General features: G+C 44.3%; 1 protein-coding gene across 1 annotated transcript in view; it reads left to right on the top strand.

Annotated features, from left to right (window-relative positions):
* The window catches only part of ntrk3a (neurotrophic tyrosine kinase, receptor, type 3a), a 237670-nt gene that overhangs the window by 111083 nt on the left and 108795 nt on the right, over nucleotides 1-17792 (top strand). Inside the window, exons 5-11 of the mRNA XM_066648906.1 lie at nucleotides 642-796; nucleotides 1824-1966; nucleotides 2461-2602; nucleotides 6075-6371; nucleotides 7919-7933; nucleotides 10632-10693; nucleotides 15852-15954. Of these exons, the coding sequence (XP_066505003.1) occupies nucleotides 642-796; nucleotides 1824-1966; nucleotides 2461-2602; nucleotides 6075-6371; nucleotides 7919-7933; nucleotides 10632-10693; nucleotides 15852-15954 (917 nt within the window). The remainder of the gene's footprint in view (nucleotides 1-641; nucleotides 797-1823; nucleotides 1967-2460; nucleotides 2603-6074; nucleotides 6372-7918; nucleotides 7934-10631; nucleotides 10694-15851; nucleotides 15955-17792) is intronic.

Here is a 17792-nt window from a genome sequence, read left to right as displayed (position 1 = left end):
TCTGTTTTGATTGAAGCAGATGCCAGACACTAGCGACAAATCTGGCTTCATCACAATGTGGACACAGAGGGACAGGAAAGGGCTAATGTCCAAAACCACAAAGACAAATGTCCACACGTACAGGCTGCCACAGATGGAGCTACTCCAGTCTCTCTCTCTCTCTCTCTCTCTCTCTCTTACACAGACATATAGTATCTCTCTCTCTGGCTCTCAACAGGCTTGTGTGATGCTGTTTTGTTTTGGAATATAATTGTGTGTGTGTGTGTGTGTGTGTGTGTGTGTGTGTGTGTGTGTGTGTGTGTGTACCTCAGGTCCCTTTACAACTGTAAACACATCTTTAGGTTTCCTAGTATGCCTGTCTGTGTATATATCTGTCCACCTGTCTGTGTGTGTGTCTATCGGTCTGTGTGTGTGTGTCTGTCGGTCTGTGTGTGTGTGTCTGTCGGTCTATGTGTGTGTCTGTCGGTCTGTGTGTGTGTGTCTGTCGGTCTGTGTGTGTGTGTCTGTCGGTCTGTGTGTGTGTCTATTGGTCTGTTTGTGTGGATTTCCTCCTGTCTCTCTGAGATGAATGCCATTGTGTTTGTGTGTGTGTGTGTGTGTGTGTTGTGGCCCTAACCACTGATTTATGCTGTGCTTTTCAGGAGGTTGGAGGGGGTGGTGTTTAACTGCAGTTGCGATATCCGCTGGCTCCAGATGTGGCAGCAGAATGGCGAAGCTGGACTCCACAACCAGCAGCTGTTCTGCAACAACGGCTTCAGCAAAATCCCTCTGCAGCTCATGAACATCGCACAGTGTGGTGTGTATTTTTTCACACAAACCCCGCTCCTTTGCAAAGGACCTCCTCCATCATATTATTATTCATTCATTCAATGCCTGTAACCCCTTATCCAGTCACGGTGGGTCCAGAGCCTACCTGCAATCACTGGGCGCACCCAGGAGGGGGCGCCAGTCCTTCACAGGCCGACACACACTCCCACATTCACTCACCCACCCACCCTTATTTAATTATAAACAATAGATTTGAAAACATTAACTGGACAGCTCAACACGCTCGGAGGAGAATGCTATGTGCCCACTTCTGCCAATGTACCGTCATTAATTACGATGCAGTGCTGCTACACCGAGGCATTCACAGTCTGGTGGTGTATTCTATAATTCCCATAGAGAAGCATGGACCAAGAGAATGAGGCCCTCTGGAGTAGCTGCACATGAGCAACGCTTCACTAGTGCTGTATAGTTTCCATCAAATCCTCACAGCTATATTCCAAACTGTAGCATAAAGCCTTGATAGTAGTGTGGAGCTGGAGAAAAGAGGGAAATAAGTACTTTATTTTAATGGTGTTACAGAATTACGCTGAGTTAAGAGTCTTGCCCATTGATCCGACCTGAGCTGGGTACTGAACCCTGGTCAACTGTATTTAGACTCATTTCTGCTACCTTTTCTTATGGAAATCAATACGTCAGTTCCAGGTGATGTAAATGGAAGTTAAAGAAGACTAGAAGGTGCAGGTTCATGTCCAGTTTCTGACAATAACAACGGCAACAACAACAAATATTTATTTATTTGTTTGTTGAAAATTTCAGTTATAAAATTTAAATCTGTCAAACATTCCATGCGTTCATAAACGTGAAAACGAGTCACTGTGGACTAAGAGATTGGGCACGAACAGCTTGATTTATCTCCGTAAATAAAATTAGTGTTTATTAGAGTGATGGAGTAGCATTATATCTGTGAAAAGATACTTTACAAGAGACTTCTGTTGTGTCTCTCCCTCTCTTCGCCCCCCCCCCCCCCTCTCTCTCTCTCTTTCTCTCTCTCTCAGATTTGCCAAAGATCAGCGTGAGCCACAGTAATCTCACCGTTACTGAGGGAGACCAGTTCACAATCACCTGCAATGGGTCAGGAGACCCGGTACCAGACGTGGACTGGGTCGTTAATGACCTTCACTCAATCCACACACACCAGGTACGACAGAGAGCACCAGCTCCACAGGGACATTTTTTAAAGCTTTTGTAAAGTTTATTTACAGGATATTAACAATAAAAACAAAAACACATTTAAAAAGCCTTTTAAAGTGAAATGGTTAATTGTAGAATAATGTAAGCCTCTGACATAATACATATATATTTCTCTCTTCTGGTGGAGATTGTGAGCACGAATCACTGTGGTGTTTACAGGTGTCCTGCTTTATTTATAGTATAAAATTACAAAAAACATATGAGGTAGGTGTCTTTAAAGCTGTGCCCAGTTAGTGAAAGTCCACTTAGATTTCCCCAATAAACTTATAGTGGAAGTTAGTGGAAGTTAGTTAAGTGGCCTGTGAGTTGAGGTACATGGGATGTGTTTCCAATAAAGTGGCCAGAGTGTAGGAGTACAAAGTGGGGAAGATGTTGTGACTAATAAAGTTGTCACGGGGGCTTGTAATAAAGTAGTAATCGTAAACATTGGGTCTTTTCCAGGCTTTCCAGTATCCTCCGAATGTGTACTCCATTAAACTGACGGTGCTTAACGTCAGTCGGGATGATAACCTCTACGCTCTGACCTGCATCGCCGAGAACGTGGTGGGAATGACCAACGCCTCGGTCTCTCTCTCCGTGCAGTGTGAGTGAATCCTCTCTGCACTCGTCTCCTCCTTTTCAGCCCTTGACTAGTGAATAGTTTATAGTGGATACTAAGTAACTTCTTCTTTGGATGTTCTTCACTGGATGGTTCCAACATCAGTTATGAAAAGCGCTATACAAATAAATATGATTTAATTTGATTATTCGGTAATTATTTGTACAACGACAAATCATTTAAAACACATCCTTCTCTGGTTAAACTACTTAGAAATGAATGGCATAAGGTTAATGCGCCGGGGTGACTGTCTGTGTGGAGTGTGGTGTGTTCTCTCTGTGTCTGCGTGGGTTTCCTCCGGGTGACTGTCTGTGAGGAGTGTGGTGTGTTCTCCCTGTGTCTGCGTGGGTTTCCTCCGGGTGACTGTCTGTGAGGAGTGTGGTGTGTTCTCCCTGTGTCTGTGTGGGTTTCCTCTGGGTGACTGTCTGTGAGGAGTGTGGTGTGTTCTCCCTGTGTCTGCGTGGGTTTCCTCCGGGTGACTGTCTGTGAGGAGTGTGGTGTGTTCTCTCTGTGTCTGCGTGGGTTTCCTCCAGGTGACTGTCTGTGAGGAGTGTGGTGTGTTCTCCCTGTGTCTGCGTGGGTTTCCTCCAGGTAACTGTCTGTGAGGAGTGTGGTGTGTTCTCCCTGTGTCTGCGTGGGTTTCCTCCAGGTGACTGTCTGTGAGGAGTGTGGTGTGTTCTCTCTGTGTCTGCGTGGGTTTCCTCCGGGTGACTGTCTGTGAGGAGTGTGGTGTGTTCTCTCTGTGTCTGCGTGAGTTTCCACCCACAGTCCAAAAACACACGTTGGAAGGTGGATTGGCGACTCAAAAGTGTACGTAGGTTTCAGTGTGTGAGTGAATGTGTGTTGCCCTGTGAAGAACTGGCGCCCCCTCAGGGTGTGTTCCTGCCTTGCGCACAGTGATTCCCGGTACAGATAATGGATGGATGGAATGGATAATAGTAATAATGGTAATAGTTAAAGGTCGGCAGCTAGTCCAAGGCAAGTGGCAGTAGCTGGAGCATGGGCATTTGGTCTGAAGCAGGGCGCAGGTGAGTCGGACAGTCAGGCATCCATCGGTGTCCAGTCGGAGAGGTGGGCTGGGATTAGTTCTGTTTAGATGTTAATACAGAAAAGCCACAGCTATTTAAAGGGAAGTCAGTGCCTGCTTCGTACAGGTCTGCTAATGTAAGAAAGTGATTAAGGATTATGTGGCTCGCAGCAATAATCAAAGGTCTGAAATCAAACCCCAGTGGCGTTCAGGGCCCCCGCTGTTGATGAAGCAGGCAATCAGACGTGGCTTTATTAGACGGCAGCTGGATACGGTTACAGCGTAACGTGAGGCGGCCCTGCGGACGCTGTATTTACATTCATGGTGAACGGTGTTGTCCAACACTTGTGTAACACAATTCTCCCCACACTTGATATCTATTGACTGGGGGAGATTTGCTGAGACCTAAAAATCCAGAGGAAAAGAGGAGTCGGAGAACGAGCCAGGCTTTTTCTTCTCCATCTCTCTGGATGTCTCGGGGGCCATCTATGAAGGGGCTATTCAGGGCTGAGTCAGATTTATGAGCCGGAGTCAGCGTGACCCTGTCACTGCACACAAGTGAATTTCCTAAATCTCGCGCTCTCCCTCCACCTCCCGGACCTCCAGCACACAAAGGCTGCCTTGGGGGGGGATTATGTGTGTGGGAAAAAGTGAACATTTACCACATTTTTCTCAGAGAAACGATGAGCCCCGGGTAGTGTGTATCTCTTTGTTTGCCAGCGGGAGTTTCAGCACCAACTGTGTTTGAGGGCAGAAGTCGGAGGGGGGTGTCCTGGATAGACTGGGAGCAGCTGTGGCCTAACGGTTTCAGGAGGAGGCTCGTAACCGATAGGTCACTGGTTCGATGCCGAGGACAGGCAGGAACAATCAGGGTAGACGGGGTGAAGGAAGAGTTTGTTGTACTCCTTCAATATCCACAGCTAAAGTGCCCTCGAGCACGGCACCTAACCCTCAACAGTTCCATGAGTGGGTGCGGGTATGTTCACTACCCTTTAGTGTGTAGCTGCTCCAAAGTGTTCCTTCCTTTCTACCGAGGCACATACAGTTTGATAATAGTTTGAGACAAGCCCAGAGACCATCAGATTCTCACAATGACTTAGGTTTAGCCTTTTGTCCGAGAGAAGAATAGGTGCTACACCAGCAAACGGCAGCAAAGAGAGGGCGAACTCTCTAATGCTACCCTTGCCGAATGTCAATGGGTGCATTTCCATGAGCGTAATAATCTGGTAACTGCACAGAATCAGATTTTGTGACTAATGTGATCAACGTGTTTAATGCTTCTGGGAAATCGAATAACGTGAAAACTTTACGTGTCTCTGGCGCTAATCTGATCTGTGCTCTGAAACAGCCAATAATATCAAAGAACAGCGTGACAAACATCCTGCTGCGTCGTGCTGCTTTTGTAAACTGTACCTGTGAATATTTATCTTTCTCTTCTCATGATTTCTGATATTACACAGCGCTGCTCTTCTCTCAGCTTCTCCATGGGGACAGGCTTTTTTAAACCAGCATCTGTTCTTGGAAACAGTGTGTTACAGATCCCTCTGTTACAGATAGAGACCTGAGCTGCTGGACTGTGGGGTGGGGGCAGCAGGTGGTACTCAATGACTTGATCTCTGATACAGAACCATGAGAGAACTTCGGCACCCACGCTGGAGATGCTCATCACTGTGTGCGGTCATGTCTACGCACATGTGTACGTCTCGACGTTATTTCGGTCTCAGAAATCCGAGTGTGCTGTTTACATGACAACTGCAGAAATCTGATTAAGAACGAATGATAAAGTGTATGCAAATGTCACATTTATTTATGGACCACACTTCAAAATAAACATGAGCTGATTAAACTGCTGCACAAAGATAGAAAGAGATACACGGCAAGCGCCAATGACGGAAACTAGCGGAAACTAATAGTGTAACGTCCAGTGGTTTAACTACAGTCGGGAAGGCATTCGGCACATCTGGCCAGCTGTTTGAGGTGGACGAGCAGCTGGTCACCCAACTCTGATGGATGTGTTATGTGTCTGGAGTGTGACACCTTTACAGTGGTGTGATTTCAGACACAAAGAGAGGAAGGAGTTAAATGCTGCACTCTTTTATAGACAGCGGTTATCTCTTCTGATTCATGCTCTTCACCTCTGCTTAAGTGCACTCACCCAAGTCAGTGTGTGTGTGCCGCACCCGAGCTTGACATGTACCTACTGTTCTGAAAGGGCTTTACATCAGATATTGGAACATTGCAGTGATACGATGGCATTCAGCCACCAGAACTCAAACACAGTCAGGCACTGGTGATGTATGGGTTCAGGGTCCCAAACGCCACTCCAGGTCCTCCCAGTGATACTGACTGCAGATCCACTGTTCCACATACAGTGTTGTCTTTGTACACGTTCCTAATCATTTTTTATCGTTTTGTGTCCTCCCCCTAAAGTCTCTCCCACCATCGTGCGATTCGGCAAGCCCGAGAAATGGCACGACACCTGTATGGTGTTCACGGTTCGAGGTCATCCCCTACCCACGCTGCGCTGGATCTACAGTGAAGGAGAGCTGACCCAGAACGAGTTCATTCGCCCAGAGAGGGAAGTCTATAAGGATTATCTGGAGGGTTGCCTGGTGTTTAAAAATCCCACCCATCACAACAACGGGAACTACACCCTGGAGGCCACCAACGCTCTGGGCAAGGCCAGCAAGACGGTGTACGCCACCTTCATGGATGCGCCGTATCCTGGTGAGTTTTGACGGGAAAATTCAAACAAGAAAATGGAAAATAAAGCTGAGCACAGTGAAACCTCACCGTTGAAATATTCCTACAAGCACCACATATTTTCACACATGCACAGAATGTTTCTACAGCTGCAAATCTTTATTACACATTCACAAACGGGAACTTTTCAAACGTTTATGGTGACCAGACGTCCTCTTTTTCCCGGACATGTCCTCTTTTTTAGACTTAAAAAAATGTCCGGGAGGAATTTCACAAATGTCCGGCATTTGGTTTTTCTAGAGCTTACATAGAACTTGTAACTTGAAACTAGTCCCGCCCTCCCCTACTCCGATTGGTTCGCTTGAGTGAGAAGGGGGCGTGGTGAAGTAGCCTAAAATCTTCTGATTGGACGGTCTGACTGTAGAGCTACCATTATTGGTCGATAACCTTCTCTGTAAACATTTAATTGGTCAGTCTGCACCTCAGTAGTCCTTGTTTACGTCAGGCAAAGCTCATGTACCCACCCTCATCTCAAGCAGATGCCGAAACGGAAATGTAAGTTCTTGGATGAATTAAAAAAGAAATTCCCATGTTTTCCCATGTGTAGCAAACGTACACTTTCTTTATATACCGCTGTCCAATTAAAAACACGTATCTACATTTTTGATGATTTTTAGTTTACCACATCATTTGAACACAGCAGCTGTCCTTCACACTGTGTGATAATTTCATGATGAATCGACCAATAGAAATGCTCCAAAATTACTCTGAATCTTTCCGCATTCTCGTCTATTTAACGTTAAGAAGGATGCTTTTCCTTCTGTAAAGCTACCATGTTGGGAGATGCATCTATTTAATTGGACGGCGATGATGCTTAGTTCTGTGTTATGTTTTGTTTTGGTTCCTGATTGTGTTCTCCTTGTCATGTGATCGTCCTGTCCTTGTGTTGCTCATGTGATCACTCTAGTGTCACTTGTCTTGATTACTTCCAAGGTGTGTCTTTTTAGAGTCCGTGCCTGTGCTCCTTGTCTCGCTTGTGTTTATGATTCCTGCTCCCTACTTCCTCTGCTCTTTTGGCCTCTGTGTTTAGCTTTAGTGATTAGTCTTTGTGCCTAGTCTTAGTAAATAGGTTCTGTGTTTGGATTTCTGTTGAGTTCTCTCTCCAGCTTGTGTAGCCTTCTAACTCTCCTACTTACTTCTTTCTTTTCATTATTGTATAGTTCTGTGTTTAGTTATCGTTCTATGTCTTAGTTACGTTTGTGTTAATTACTTCCTGCTGTGCCTTTTTTGTATTTCCTGTTGTGTCCTGGGTCTTGTCTTTGCTTGTAACGTCTTTGTTTCAATAAACTCAGCGTGACGATATAAGGCACATGGTTTGGTCCTGAAGGGGGTCGAGTGTATTGATCAAACTGAGCTCTCAAACTTGAGCTCTTGTCATCAGTGTCACAGGCTTTTGCTCAGAAAGTGCTGTGAATGTTTAGCAGTGTGTTTCAGAGCCGTGGGACGTGAGCATGATGCATCTCTGTAAATATTACAAACTGAAAAGGCTGTTTTATGTTTCTTCCCTTCAGATTATGTAGAATACGGTGAGTGCTTATCTTAATTGTTTAATGCATGTGCTGCTTGTGCCTTAATCATTAGTGTGGACATTTGCAGTTCAAACAAATAATGCATGAGCTGTTAGTGCATGTGCAGCCTGAATGAACAACTCTGCTTTGTAGCGGCTTCAGCAGAAACTCAGCTTCCTTTAAACTTAGCGCTGTGGCTTGTTTCCACACAGATGACAGAAGATAGGACACTACCTTATTCTCATGAACTTATATAAGGCGTGAAAAAATTGGTGAACACTTAAAGGAACACTAGGTAGTCATTGTACCTTCAAATTACAGCTTCAAAATCATTGTGATGCTAAACTGAGCTGTAACAGGAAGAATAGAGCCTCTGTCATTACTACGCCGAGCTCATCACCGCAGAAACTGCACTATGTAATTTACGGAGGAGGGTAGGAAACCATGCTCCCACCTTCTCCCTTCTCACTGCTTACATTGCAGTGCTGTAAAAATAAACTAAACTAAGGGGAGCAAAAAAAAAAACTTTCCTAGTTCTCCATTTTCTTTTGCTCATGGGCTCCCCCTACAGTTTGAGAATGTAATTAGTTCACTGTTCTAAAATCAGCAGGGTTTGGGGGTGGTTTCCTACCCTCCTCCGTAAATTACATAGTGCAGTTTCTGAAGTGCTGAGCTCAGAGTAGCAATGACAGATGCTGTACTCTCCCTATTACAGCTCAGTGGAGCATCACCATGATTTTGAAATAGGAATTTAAAGGTAAAATGTTACCTAATGTTGCTTTAAAGCAGCTGTTGGGACCCAGACCCTGATTTTCATCAGTGACTCAGAAGGATATGAGACACATTTTTATTGCCCGCCTAATGGCTTCACTCTGATAGGCCCATTCAGATTGCCGCACTCTAATTGCCTCGTTGTAAAGGGCTCATGGCCACTGGCCCATACTTACTGGCTCAGTTTTACTGGCCCGCCCTGAATGGCTTATACTAATTGGCACCTTTTTACTGGCTCATTATGGTCGGTTGTTTTAATGAGACTTTAGCTTGAAGAGCATATGCTCTTAAAAATGATGCTTCTGGAAAAAAAGAAGCGCATACTTCCACAGAAACACAGAAATCTGTTTAAAGGATTCTCTGACCCCTGAAAGTGTGCTGTAAATGGTCATAGGGCACCAAACAGAGCTGTAGATCTAGATCCAATGAAGCTGGATGATGTTTGTGTGTGTGTCTGCATGTATAAAGGCATGTATGTCAGTAATGTGTGCAGGTGTGTGTGTGTTTACAGATGGACCCTGAGGTTTTGCCTTTGTTCTCTGTCCCTCTCCCTGTGTCTAATAACAGAGAGTCTTAAAATGGAGGCTCCTGCTCCTCCTCTGAATATTAGTGAGGTTTATCCTCCAGTATAGTAATGTACTATTATATATTACAGTAGAGTACTCCACACCAATCAACTATAGCTCCAGCAGCACTGCTGTGTCTGATCCACTCTACACCAGCACAACACACACTAACACACCACCACCACGTCAGTGTCACTGCAGCGCTGAGAATGATCCACCACCACATCAGGAACGGGGGGGGGGGGGGGGCTAACAAAGTATGCAGAGCAATGGATAGACTACAGTCTGTAACTGTAGAACTGCAAAGTGCTCCTGTGTGGTCAGTGGAGCTGACAGAGTGGACAGTGATTCAGTTCAGGACACATGGTGCAGTGCTATTAAAGCACAGTATTAAATAGGGTACACAGTGCTGTAACACTCAATACAATGTAGTGTATTTCAATAAAGTATAACGCCATGTTATCATCCCTTAGAAAATAATTAAAGACATGTGAATGACAATCGTTTGGGGGAACAATGTTTAAATATGATATTAAATATTTAGTAATTACTTTCCACACATTATTTAATTGTTCCCACAGATAATTAAATAGTTCCCACTCTTTATTACGTTGCCCCTCACATTGTTCAGTTGTCCCCATGGACAGTTAAATAATTCCTATCTTTATTACGTTGTTCCCACGTATTAATAAACCATTCCCACTTTTTTATTATGGTGTTTCCAGGTATTATTTAGTCACATTTTTTACAGGTAATTAATTGACACTGTAATGAACTAATTTCCCAGTGTGTTGAGTGTGCAGTGGTGTTACACCCGTTTTGCTCAAGCCAAATCAGAGGCAGATCAACAACAAAAGTGTTGAAAAGTAGGGGGAAGTAGGAGCTCTACACTGTGAGGTAACTTCAACCGAGCCACAACATAGCGCTATGTGACGTACTGTATTTGAAGGATGCTCTCTTTCTATTTCTGACGCATTGCTTAAATTAACACAGAGTATAGGATGGGCCTCCAGTTCAGGTGGAGTCTCAAGCTGTTTTCTGATTGGTCTGTCATTCATTTACATTCTAATAGGAATAAATAAGGCTGTTAGAACACGGTGTTAGAGCTAACTAGCTAATAGTGTGGCTTCAAATGTAGCTAGGCCCACTATCTGATCTATATAAACAAGATCACTCTCCCAGAGTGGTCTTTTACACACTCTGTCCATCCTGGTGATTGGAATATATCTGTGGGTGGAGCCTGGAGGGTCCATTGGAAGCTTTTTACTGAACGTGATTGAACCTCCCTGCACTGACCGCGCATGCCGCCATATTTAACGTCTATCCCACATTACATGTTTCTGTCACATTCACAGTTCATCCCTCCATTCATTCTTCAGTGAGCCCCAGCCTGATGCCCACCACTGCCGTCTCACACGGGCCAGAAGAGGACACCTTCGGGGTGAGTCTCACTTTGGGATGAGTTCTGGGTTTGTCTCATGTCGAGGAGTGTGTTGATTTTTTGATTTTTTTTTTTTTTCAGGAAAGTTCTTCAGTCCAAACACTGAGGCTGGGAGCTTATTTCTTTCTGAACATAGGCAGCAGAGAGTTGTACACAGTATAATCTGAGAGTACATACAAAGATCAAACACTGATAATCTGGTTACAGTGCCCCCTGCTGCTGGGGGTGGTGTATATCAGGCAGTGAGTGAACTCTCAGTTCTTGAAGTTGGTGTTGAAAGCAGGTGGAATGGTCAGTGGAATGTGTGTTAGTTTTAGTCTCTTTTTAGTAATTTATTTATTATTAGTTTGAGTCAAATTTTTGTCATTTATTTTTAAAGGTTTTACTGGTTCAGAAGTGTTATTTATTAAAAACAACACCTACAATAATTATGTTACATTTAAAAACATGTTAAAGTCCAAAATTTTGGAAGGAATTTGGTCACTTTTTTCTTCAAATACCTTTTGTTTTTATTCAACATTAACATTTTAAGTTCATAGTCGGTGCAGACAAGATCACAGAGTCGACTCCTACCCTGTGTCCGAAATGGCTCCCTATTCACTATTCCCTATATTATTCACTATAAAATGCACTAGTATAGGGAACTGAATTCAGGAGGGTAGTGAATGATTTTGGACACTATCTCATGGGGTTTTTAACCAAACAACCTAAATTATGGCATAAAAGTATAATTATTATTACACCTGTCAAAACATTTTTTTAAGTTGAGAAAACAAGGTCGTCAATAAATATTTGTCATCGTAAAGTTTTCTAAACAATAAAAGGAACACTGGTAGGAGATGTGTGCCCACCCTGAGCCCTTTTCTCTTTCCACAAATGACCCGTTTGCTGCCAGTCAGCGATCATCCTTTCGGTACTGACGACTGCACACCGGGAACACCCCCCAAGACCTGGGTTGTGGGCCTTCATCAAAGTGTCCCAGATTCTAAGGCTGGCAATTTCTCGGCTTTCAGCATCAACTTCAAATAGTGACCTTTCACCCACTACATGATATAAACCCCATCAACAGGGGGTGCTGTAACCAGCTCATGAATGTTCTTCTCACCTGTCAGTGGTTATATCTTATGGCTAATCAGTGGAAAGGACATAAACAAGTCTGTTATAGATAACTGACCAGCTCCACATGGGTCAGGTATATGTTTATGACTTTGTGGGTATTACCACTGCCTTCCACAAATCAGTCTGGGGTTCATTTCCCAGCTCAGGGAGGAGCACAAGTCTTGTCTTATAAGGTACACCCTCTTTGATCAGTAGGTAAATTGTGGGATGAGTGAGTGATGGAACAACAGCACCCATAACTGTGTCTGTGTGTGAGTGTGTTTTCACTGCCACTGTTGGGTTAAATGCCAAGGTATGATTTCCTTGTAACCGCTGTGCAATGACAATGAAAGCACCTTTATATTAAAACAAATCCAGCTGCAGAAAACCCTCTGGCAGCTCGACATTTGAGGAAAGGGAAGTGAACTGAATTCTTTTTGTAGATTAAATTCTTTTCTTTCTTTAAATCTTTGGTCTGAGCGACAAACACAGTCCTTTAAGCAGGATTTAAAGCATAGACTGAGCCCAAAACACTCCACAGATGAAGGGCAGTTGAATGTGAGCTATTTTAATTTATTTCTGTGTTCCTTTCTTTCGTTTGGCTTCGTTATCACGTCACTCCCTGATGACTTCTATGTTTTACAGCTTCTTAAAAATGTAATTTAGTTCAAGGTAGCGCTGTAATTGGCTGCAGGGAGATTATGTCCGTATTTGGAGTTTCCTGATTACAGCGTCCTCTCTCAGTGCTTTGGTTTGACTGAAGTGTTTGATACGCAGAGTTCACGTGGCGGAGGAGATTGTCTTTGTGTTTGTGCCAAGCTCTAGAGACAACAACATTCCCAAGACCACAAGATGAACTACTTAAATCCAGTTGCTCTCAATTATTTCTACCGTGCCCCGCTTTTGTAGATGAGAATATATTGCGTATTTAGCCGTCAACCTCAAATGGAATGTATTTTAAACCCCACCCCCAAGGGGCACGCCCACCACTTTGGGAGCCACTGACATAAATGATCAAAAGGAACAGTGTCTATGTTTATAACACTTTTACACAAATGGTTTAAGATGTTATTGTTATTTTATGATCTCCCACCTCCCGTCCAGTGGTGGCGCTGTTTCACTAAATCCATCTGTCTCTTATGAACCTGAAGAAGATTCACAAAAACGGTGTTGAATTGTGCTGTGGGAGAAGGTTAATTTTGCTCAAGAGAAAAAATGTCTTCTGCTTCTGAGCTCTGAGTTCTTAGGGTTGGGATTAGGCCTGACCAAGGAGAACGCAGGTTTTGTCAATTGTTGGTAAAACTACGTGTGTGTGTGTGTGTGTGTGTGTGTGTGTGTGTGTGTGACAGAGTCTTCTGAAGTTCCTCACCTGAGGATTTTTTAATGCTGAGATGTTTTCACTGTTTATATGTTTCACCAAAGCTTCTGCTGCTTTAAGCAGAAATACTACACCCTGGAATAAAGCTTTCATGATTACTGCATTCACATCAATAAAAATCTCACACACACACACAGGGAGAGACGGATAGAGCTAGGCAGAACAACTACAAATGTCTCAGAGGCCTTTTCTCAAATTGCAGGCTTTTCTGAAAACACCTTCCCTCTCTGTAGTTTAATAAAAACCATCCCCACAGCAGCAGAGTTTGAGAAAATCCACACAGGAGCAGAAATAACGATGAGAAAACACTCGCACGAAGAGATCTGCCGAGGATGAGGCGATGACGCCTCGTAAATCCTGATCTGTCCATGACCTGAGGAGCTGGTTTATCTTGAGAATGCCTCCGAAGCGCTGGACAGTCAGCTCATGGTCAGTTAGATGTTACTGAGGATCACATCCAGGAGTGTCCTGGGATTTTAACTCAGAACCATGTGTAAGTACAAGGCTAGTGGCCTTTCTGTAGTTCTAGAGTGCCCCCTGCCTCCAATTCACTTTTCTGTGTGCTGTCCATGTCAGAAAACACGGGATAAAACGAGTCATTCTGATTCTGCTCCACTGCTGACGTGAAGTGCAGAGACTTTAGAATGGCCCCGCCCCCTCGTCTGAGTCTGTCCAATCATAGAGCTGTGTTTATGTGAGAGAGCAAAGACGAGGTTAAACTCAGCAAAACACTGAGAAAATCGAGAACAGAGAAGAAAGAGAACAGAGTGAAAACGGCTAAAAACCAGAGCTTCTGCTCCTCGCTCCTCACTGCTGTGCGCTCGGGGTCGGGGTGAACAGCGAGCGGCTCATTATCATTTAAAGGAACAGGTGCTGAAAGCGGGCGTTCTGAACAGGGGCTGTTTACACAGGGGGAGAACACTGCTGTGGGGCTCGTGGGGTTTGGACCAAAGCAGGTCACAGACGTTTCACTAAGAAACAGAACTGTGCCCCACTGTGGAGACGAGGGGGAATGTGTCCTCTGTAATGAGACAATAATAAAAACAGTCTGTTTTGGAGCATAAAATCACACACGTGAACGTAATAGAAGAAAACGTACGGCTCATTCTCAGTGACCTGAAGTGGCATTTCTTCGAGGGGAAAAGACGCTATGAACCAAACACAAAGCCTTCTCTTTTCAAAAAGCACGTGTCCAGTGGAGGATGTGTCCACGTGGCCGACGATAAGTGTTCATTTGTCCGACCGGACATTTCCATTTATTGTGGCCTTCCACCTGAACGCAGTGGAAGAACCAAGGGCCTATTATTAACATCCACTTGTGGGCAGAGGCTTTGAATAATGAAAGTTTTCATGCCACTTTTCTGCTCGATCGACTGTGGAGGGAAAGTTCATTTAATCTTGTTTGGCTGTAGACCGGTGCATTAAAATATCTTCATAGAAACTGCCTGAAAGTGTGTGAATCAGACTAATCCCCTCACATGCCGCTGACTGAGTGTGTGTGTGTGTGTGTGTGTGTGTGTGTGTGTGTGTGTGTGTGTGTGTGTGTGTGTGTGTGTGTGTGTTTTGCAATAAGGTGCTGCTCACCGCTGAGAGCCTGTTCCTGTTAGTCTTATCGCACTGGACGTGTGTGCTTCTTTTTCCAGCTTTTCTCTGAGCTGATGAAGTGCTCTGTGCTTTGCCAATAGAAGATTTTTTCTTTCTTTATGTTTGTGTGTGTGTGTGTGTGTGTGTGTGGATCGGTTTACCAGGTTGTCCCTTTATTTTCACACCCCTGTCAGCCTGCTGCTGCTCCAGGCACAATTTCAACTTGACCTTGGACTAAATTTCACCGTCAAAGACAATTCCCCTTTTCAGCCTGAGCCTGAGTTTAAAGGTGGACTTACGAGGGTCGTTTTCTTGTAAATATTTCAGAAAGCGAATTAAATCTTAATTGTTATCTTTCTGAAAACGAAAGATATGACACTCTCTAATGTTCATATGTTAACTTTATATAAATATGTTTAACGTTCTGAGAGATTGCAAAACACTACAAGAAGCAAAGGAGGTGATTATGATGTCTGTTTCTCAGTAAAATAAGACTCGGGGGCAGCACGGTGGCGCAGCAGGGAGTGTCGCAGTCACACAGCTCCAGGGACCTGGAGGTTGTGGGTTCGATTCCCACTCCGGGTGACTGTCTGTGAGGAGTGTGGTGTGTTCTCCCTGTATCTGCGTGGGTTTCCTCCGGGTGACTGTCTGTGAGGAGTGTGGTGTGTTCTCCCTGTGTCTGCATTGGTTTCCTCCGGGTGACTGTCTGTAAGGAGTGTGGTGTGTTCTCCCTGTGTCTGCGTGGGTTTCCTCCGGGTGCTCCGTTTTCCTCCCACAGTCCAAAAACACACGTTGGTAGGTGGATTGGCGACACAAAAGTGTCCGTGTGACTCCAGGTAGGCTCTGGACCCACCGCAACCCTTAAATGGATAAGCGGTTACAGACAATGAATGAATTAATGAGACTCTGAACTAAGGCGGAGTCAAAATGAGGGGTCTATAAATGTGTTTGAAATAGGAGTCGAGGAGCTGAACATAAATAACTGCACACAGCAGTCCTCTCAGTGCAGGGATGGTTTGGGTCTTGATGCCTGTTGTTGCTAATAGAAGACTAAATGTGTGCTAATATTTACGTATGTGCGTGTCTGTGTGTTTGCAGGTTTCTATCGCAGTGGGCTTGGCTGGATTCGCCTGCGTTCTCCTCCTCGTCATGTTTGTGCTCATTAACAAATATGGCAGACGATCCAAGTTCGGCATGAAAGGTAAGGAGCGGTAAACGGCCTCAGCAGGAGACTCTGCGTGTGGGTTCTCACCTATTTTCTACAGAAAAGAGACCGAGATTTGTGTGTGTGTGTGTGTGTGTGTGTGTGTGTGTGTGTGTGTGTGTGTGTGTGTGTGTTTTGTACGTTCAGTCGGATCAGAACTGTTCTGGGCTGCTGTGATGAAGATGACTCAGGTTTTGGCACTGAGTGGAGAGTTAAATAGAGTAAAGTTAAGAAGTTTGCATGTGCCAACTTGTTATAGACATTTTGGAAATAAGTGTTGGATGTAAGTTTGTGTGTTTGTGATTAGTCTCATCAGGGATACATTTGGTGCACTTTTTATTTAAAATAAACAGTTTTTGTAGTGCTTTGTAACAGTTGAGTTATTCTGAATCATTCTGACAGATTGTAGTACACTACAGGAAGTGTAGGTGGCGATATGGCTTCAGGTTTTTCCATTGAAAAGTGTTCTATACTGTTCTATAATGGCACTGTCCCAAAACCCACACTTGTACCATTGCAGCTTTTGTCTGTGCACACTCATTTAAGTGTGAAATGCTGTAGTGTGTCCCATAGCTTTCATTTTCCCCAAAAAGTGTGCTCATGAGCGCCCCCTATTCGCATTAAATGTCTCCACAAATACCTAGGAGGAGAACACAGTCGTCCCTACACTATGTTAACTCATGTCCCATTTCAGTCTCATGTTATATGTTCATCTTGAACACATACACTCTTTTCCCTGCACTCCCATTGTAATACCCGACCATAGGGGGCGATATATAGCTCCTTTTAATTTCTAGTTTGTAGTCCACATGTGAGGAGTTTTTTTGTTTTTTTCAAGACCAGGGTCTGGACTATGGTGGGAGTGACAGGAGAGGTTACTTTGATTAGTCAGGGGATAAAGACATGCTGAGTACAGAGTGGGAGGAGCTTCTTAAATCTGGAAAAGTGTTTATATAGAGAGCTCTACTTCCTACATAGTGCACTTCACAGGTTATAAAATGTATATAACTACACTCAGACAGTCCACTAAGTACTGAACAGAGGAGCATGAAGCTATTTTAGTGCAGAAGCCATTATTTTATGACCTACACTGTGCACTACGCAGTGTGGAGGGAGATATTTGAGTTGTAGCTGCAGCTTGGTATGATGTGCATTGTCATAGCAACAATTCATCACGTCCTGTTAACATGAAACAGTCTCACGCTTTTAAGGTTAGTACATAATATTTACTGTATAGTGTTATAGTGTATAACACAATTGGGACGCAGCCATAGTGTTCTAGCTCAGGCTGAGCATGTAGCTAAACATTAGCCACCTCTTTTGCTGCTGATGGAGCTGAGATTGCTGCAGTATCACCCTACTCCAGCTCTCAAAGGAGGGTTTGTGCGGTTCCGGCCCCAAACCCTGGCCACTGTCCAGACTCTGCATTAGCCTGGCCTGCCTTAGCCTCCTGGCCAGCGCTCAGGGGCTATCAGAGGCTTGGACGTGGACGGTGTCACTGTCCTGGATGCTGTGGATTCAGGTCCAGGGAAGGTTTGGCCACACTTTCGTCCCGTTCTGTCACATTCCTCTGGCTCCTGGAGCCTTCAGCTGACGAGGGAGTGCTTTTTGGCTGCAGTTTTACTCATAACCCTCGCCATCGTCCTCTTTCTCTGCCAGGACCAGATTTTGTCCTCAGGCTTTTGCCACATTATACATTTGCATAACCTCCATAATGTAATCTTCCACTGCATCTGTGCCACAGGTAACATGTAAATGAGTCTGGAAATATAAAGGGTCCAGGTACGGAAGAGAGATTTTTACATCAGAGCTGTGTCTCATACTTTTAAATTAAC

The sequence above is a fragment of the Hoplias malabaricus genome, chromosome 17 (assembly GCF_029633855.1).
Source record: "Hoplias malabaricus isolate fHopMal1 chromosome 17, fHopMal1.hap1, whole genome shotgun sequence".
Classification (NCBI taxonomy): Eukaryota; Metazoa; Chordata; class Actinopteri; order Characiformes; family Erythrinidae; genus Hoplias; species Hoplias malabaricus.
The sequence above is the reverse complement of the archived record's forward strand: the minus strand, read 5'-3'. Positions and strand labels throughout refer to the sequence as shown.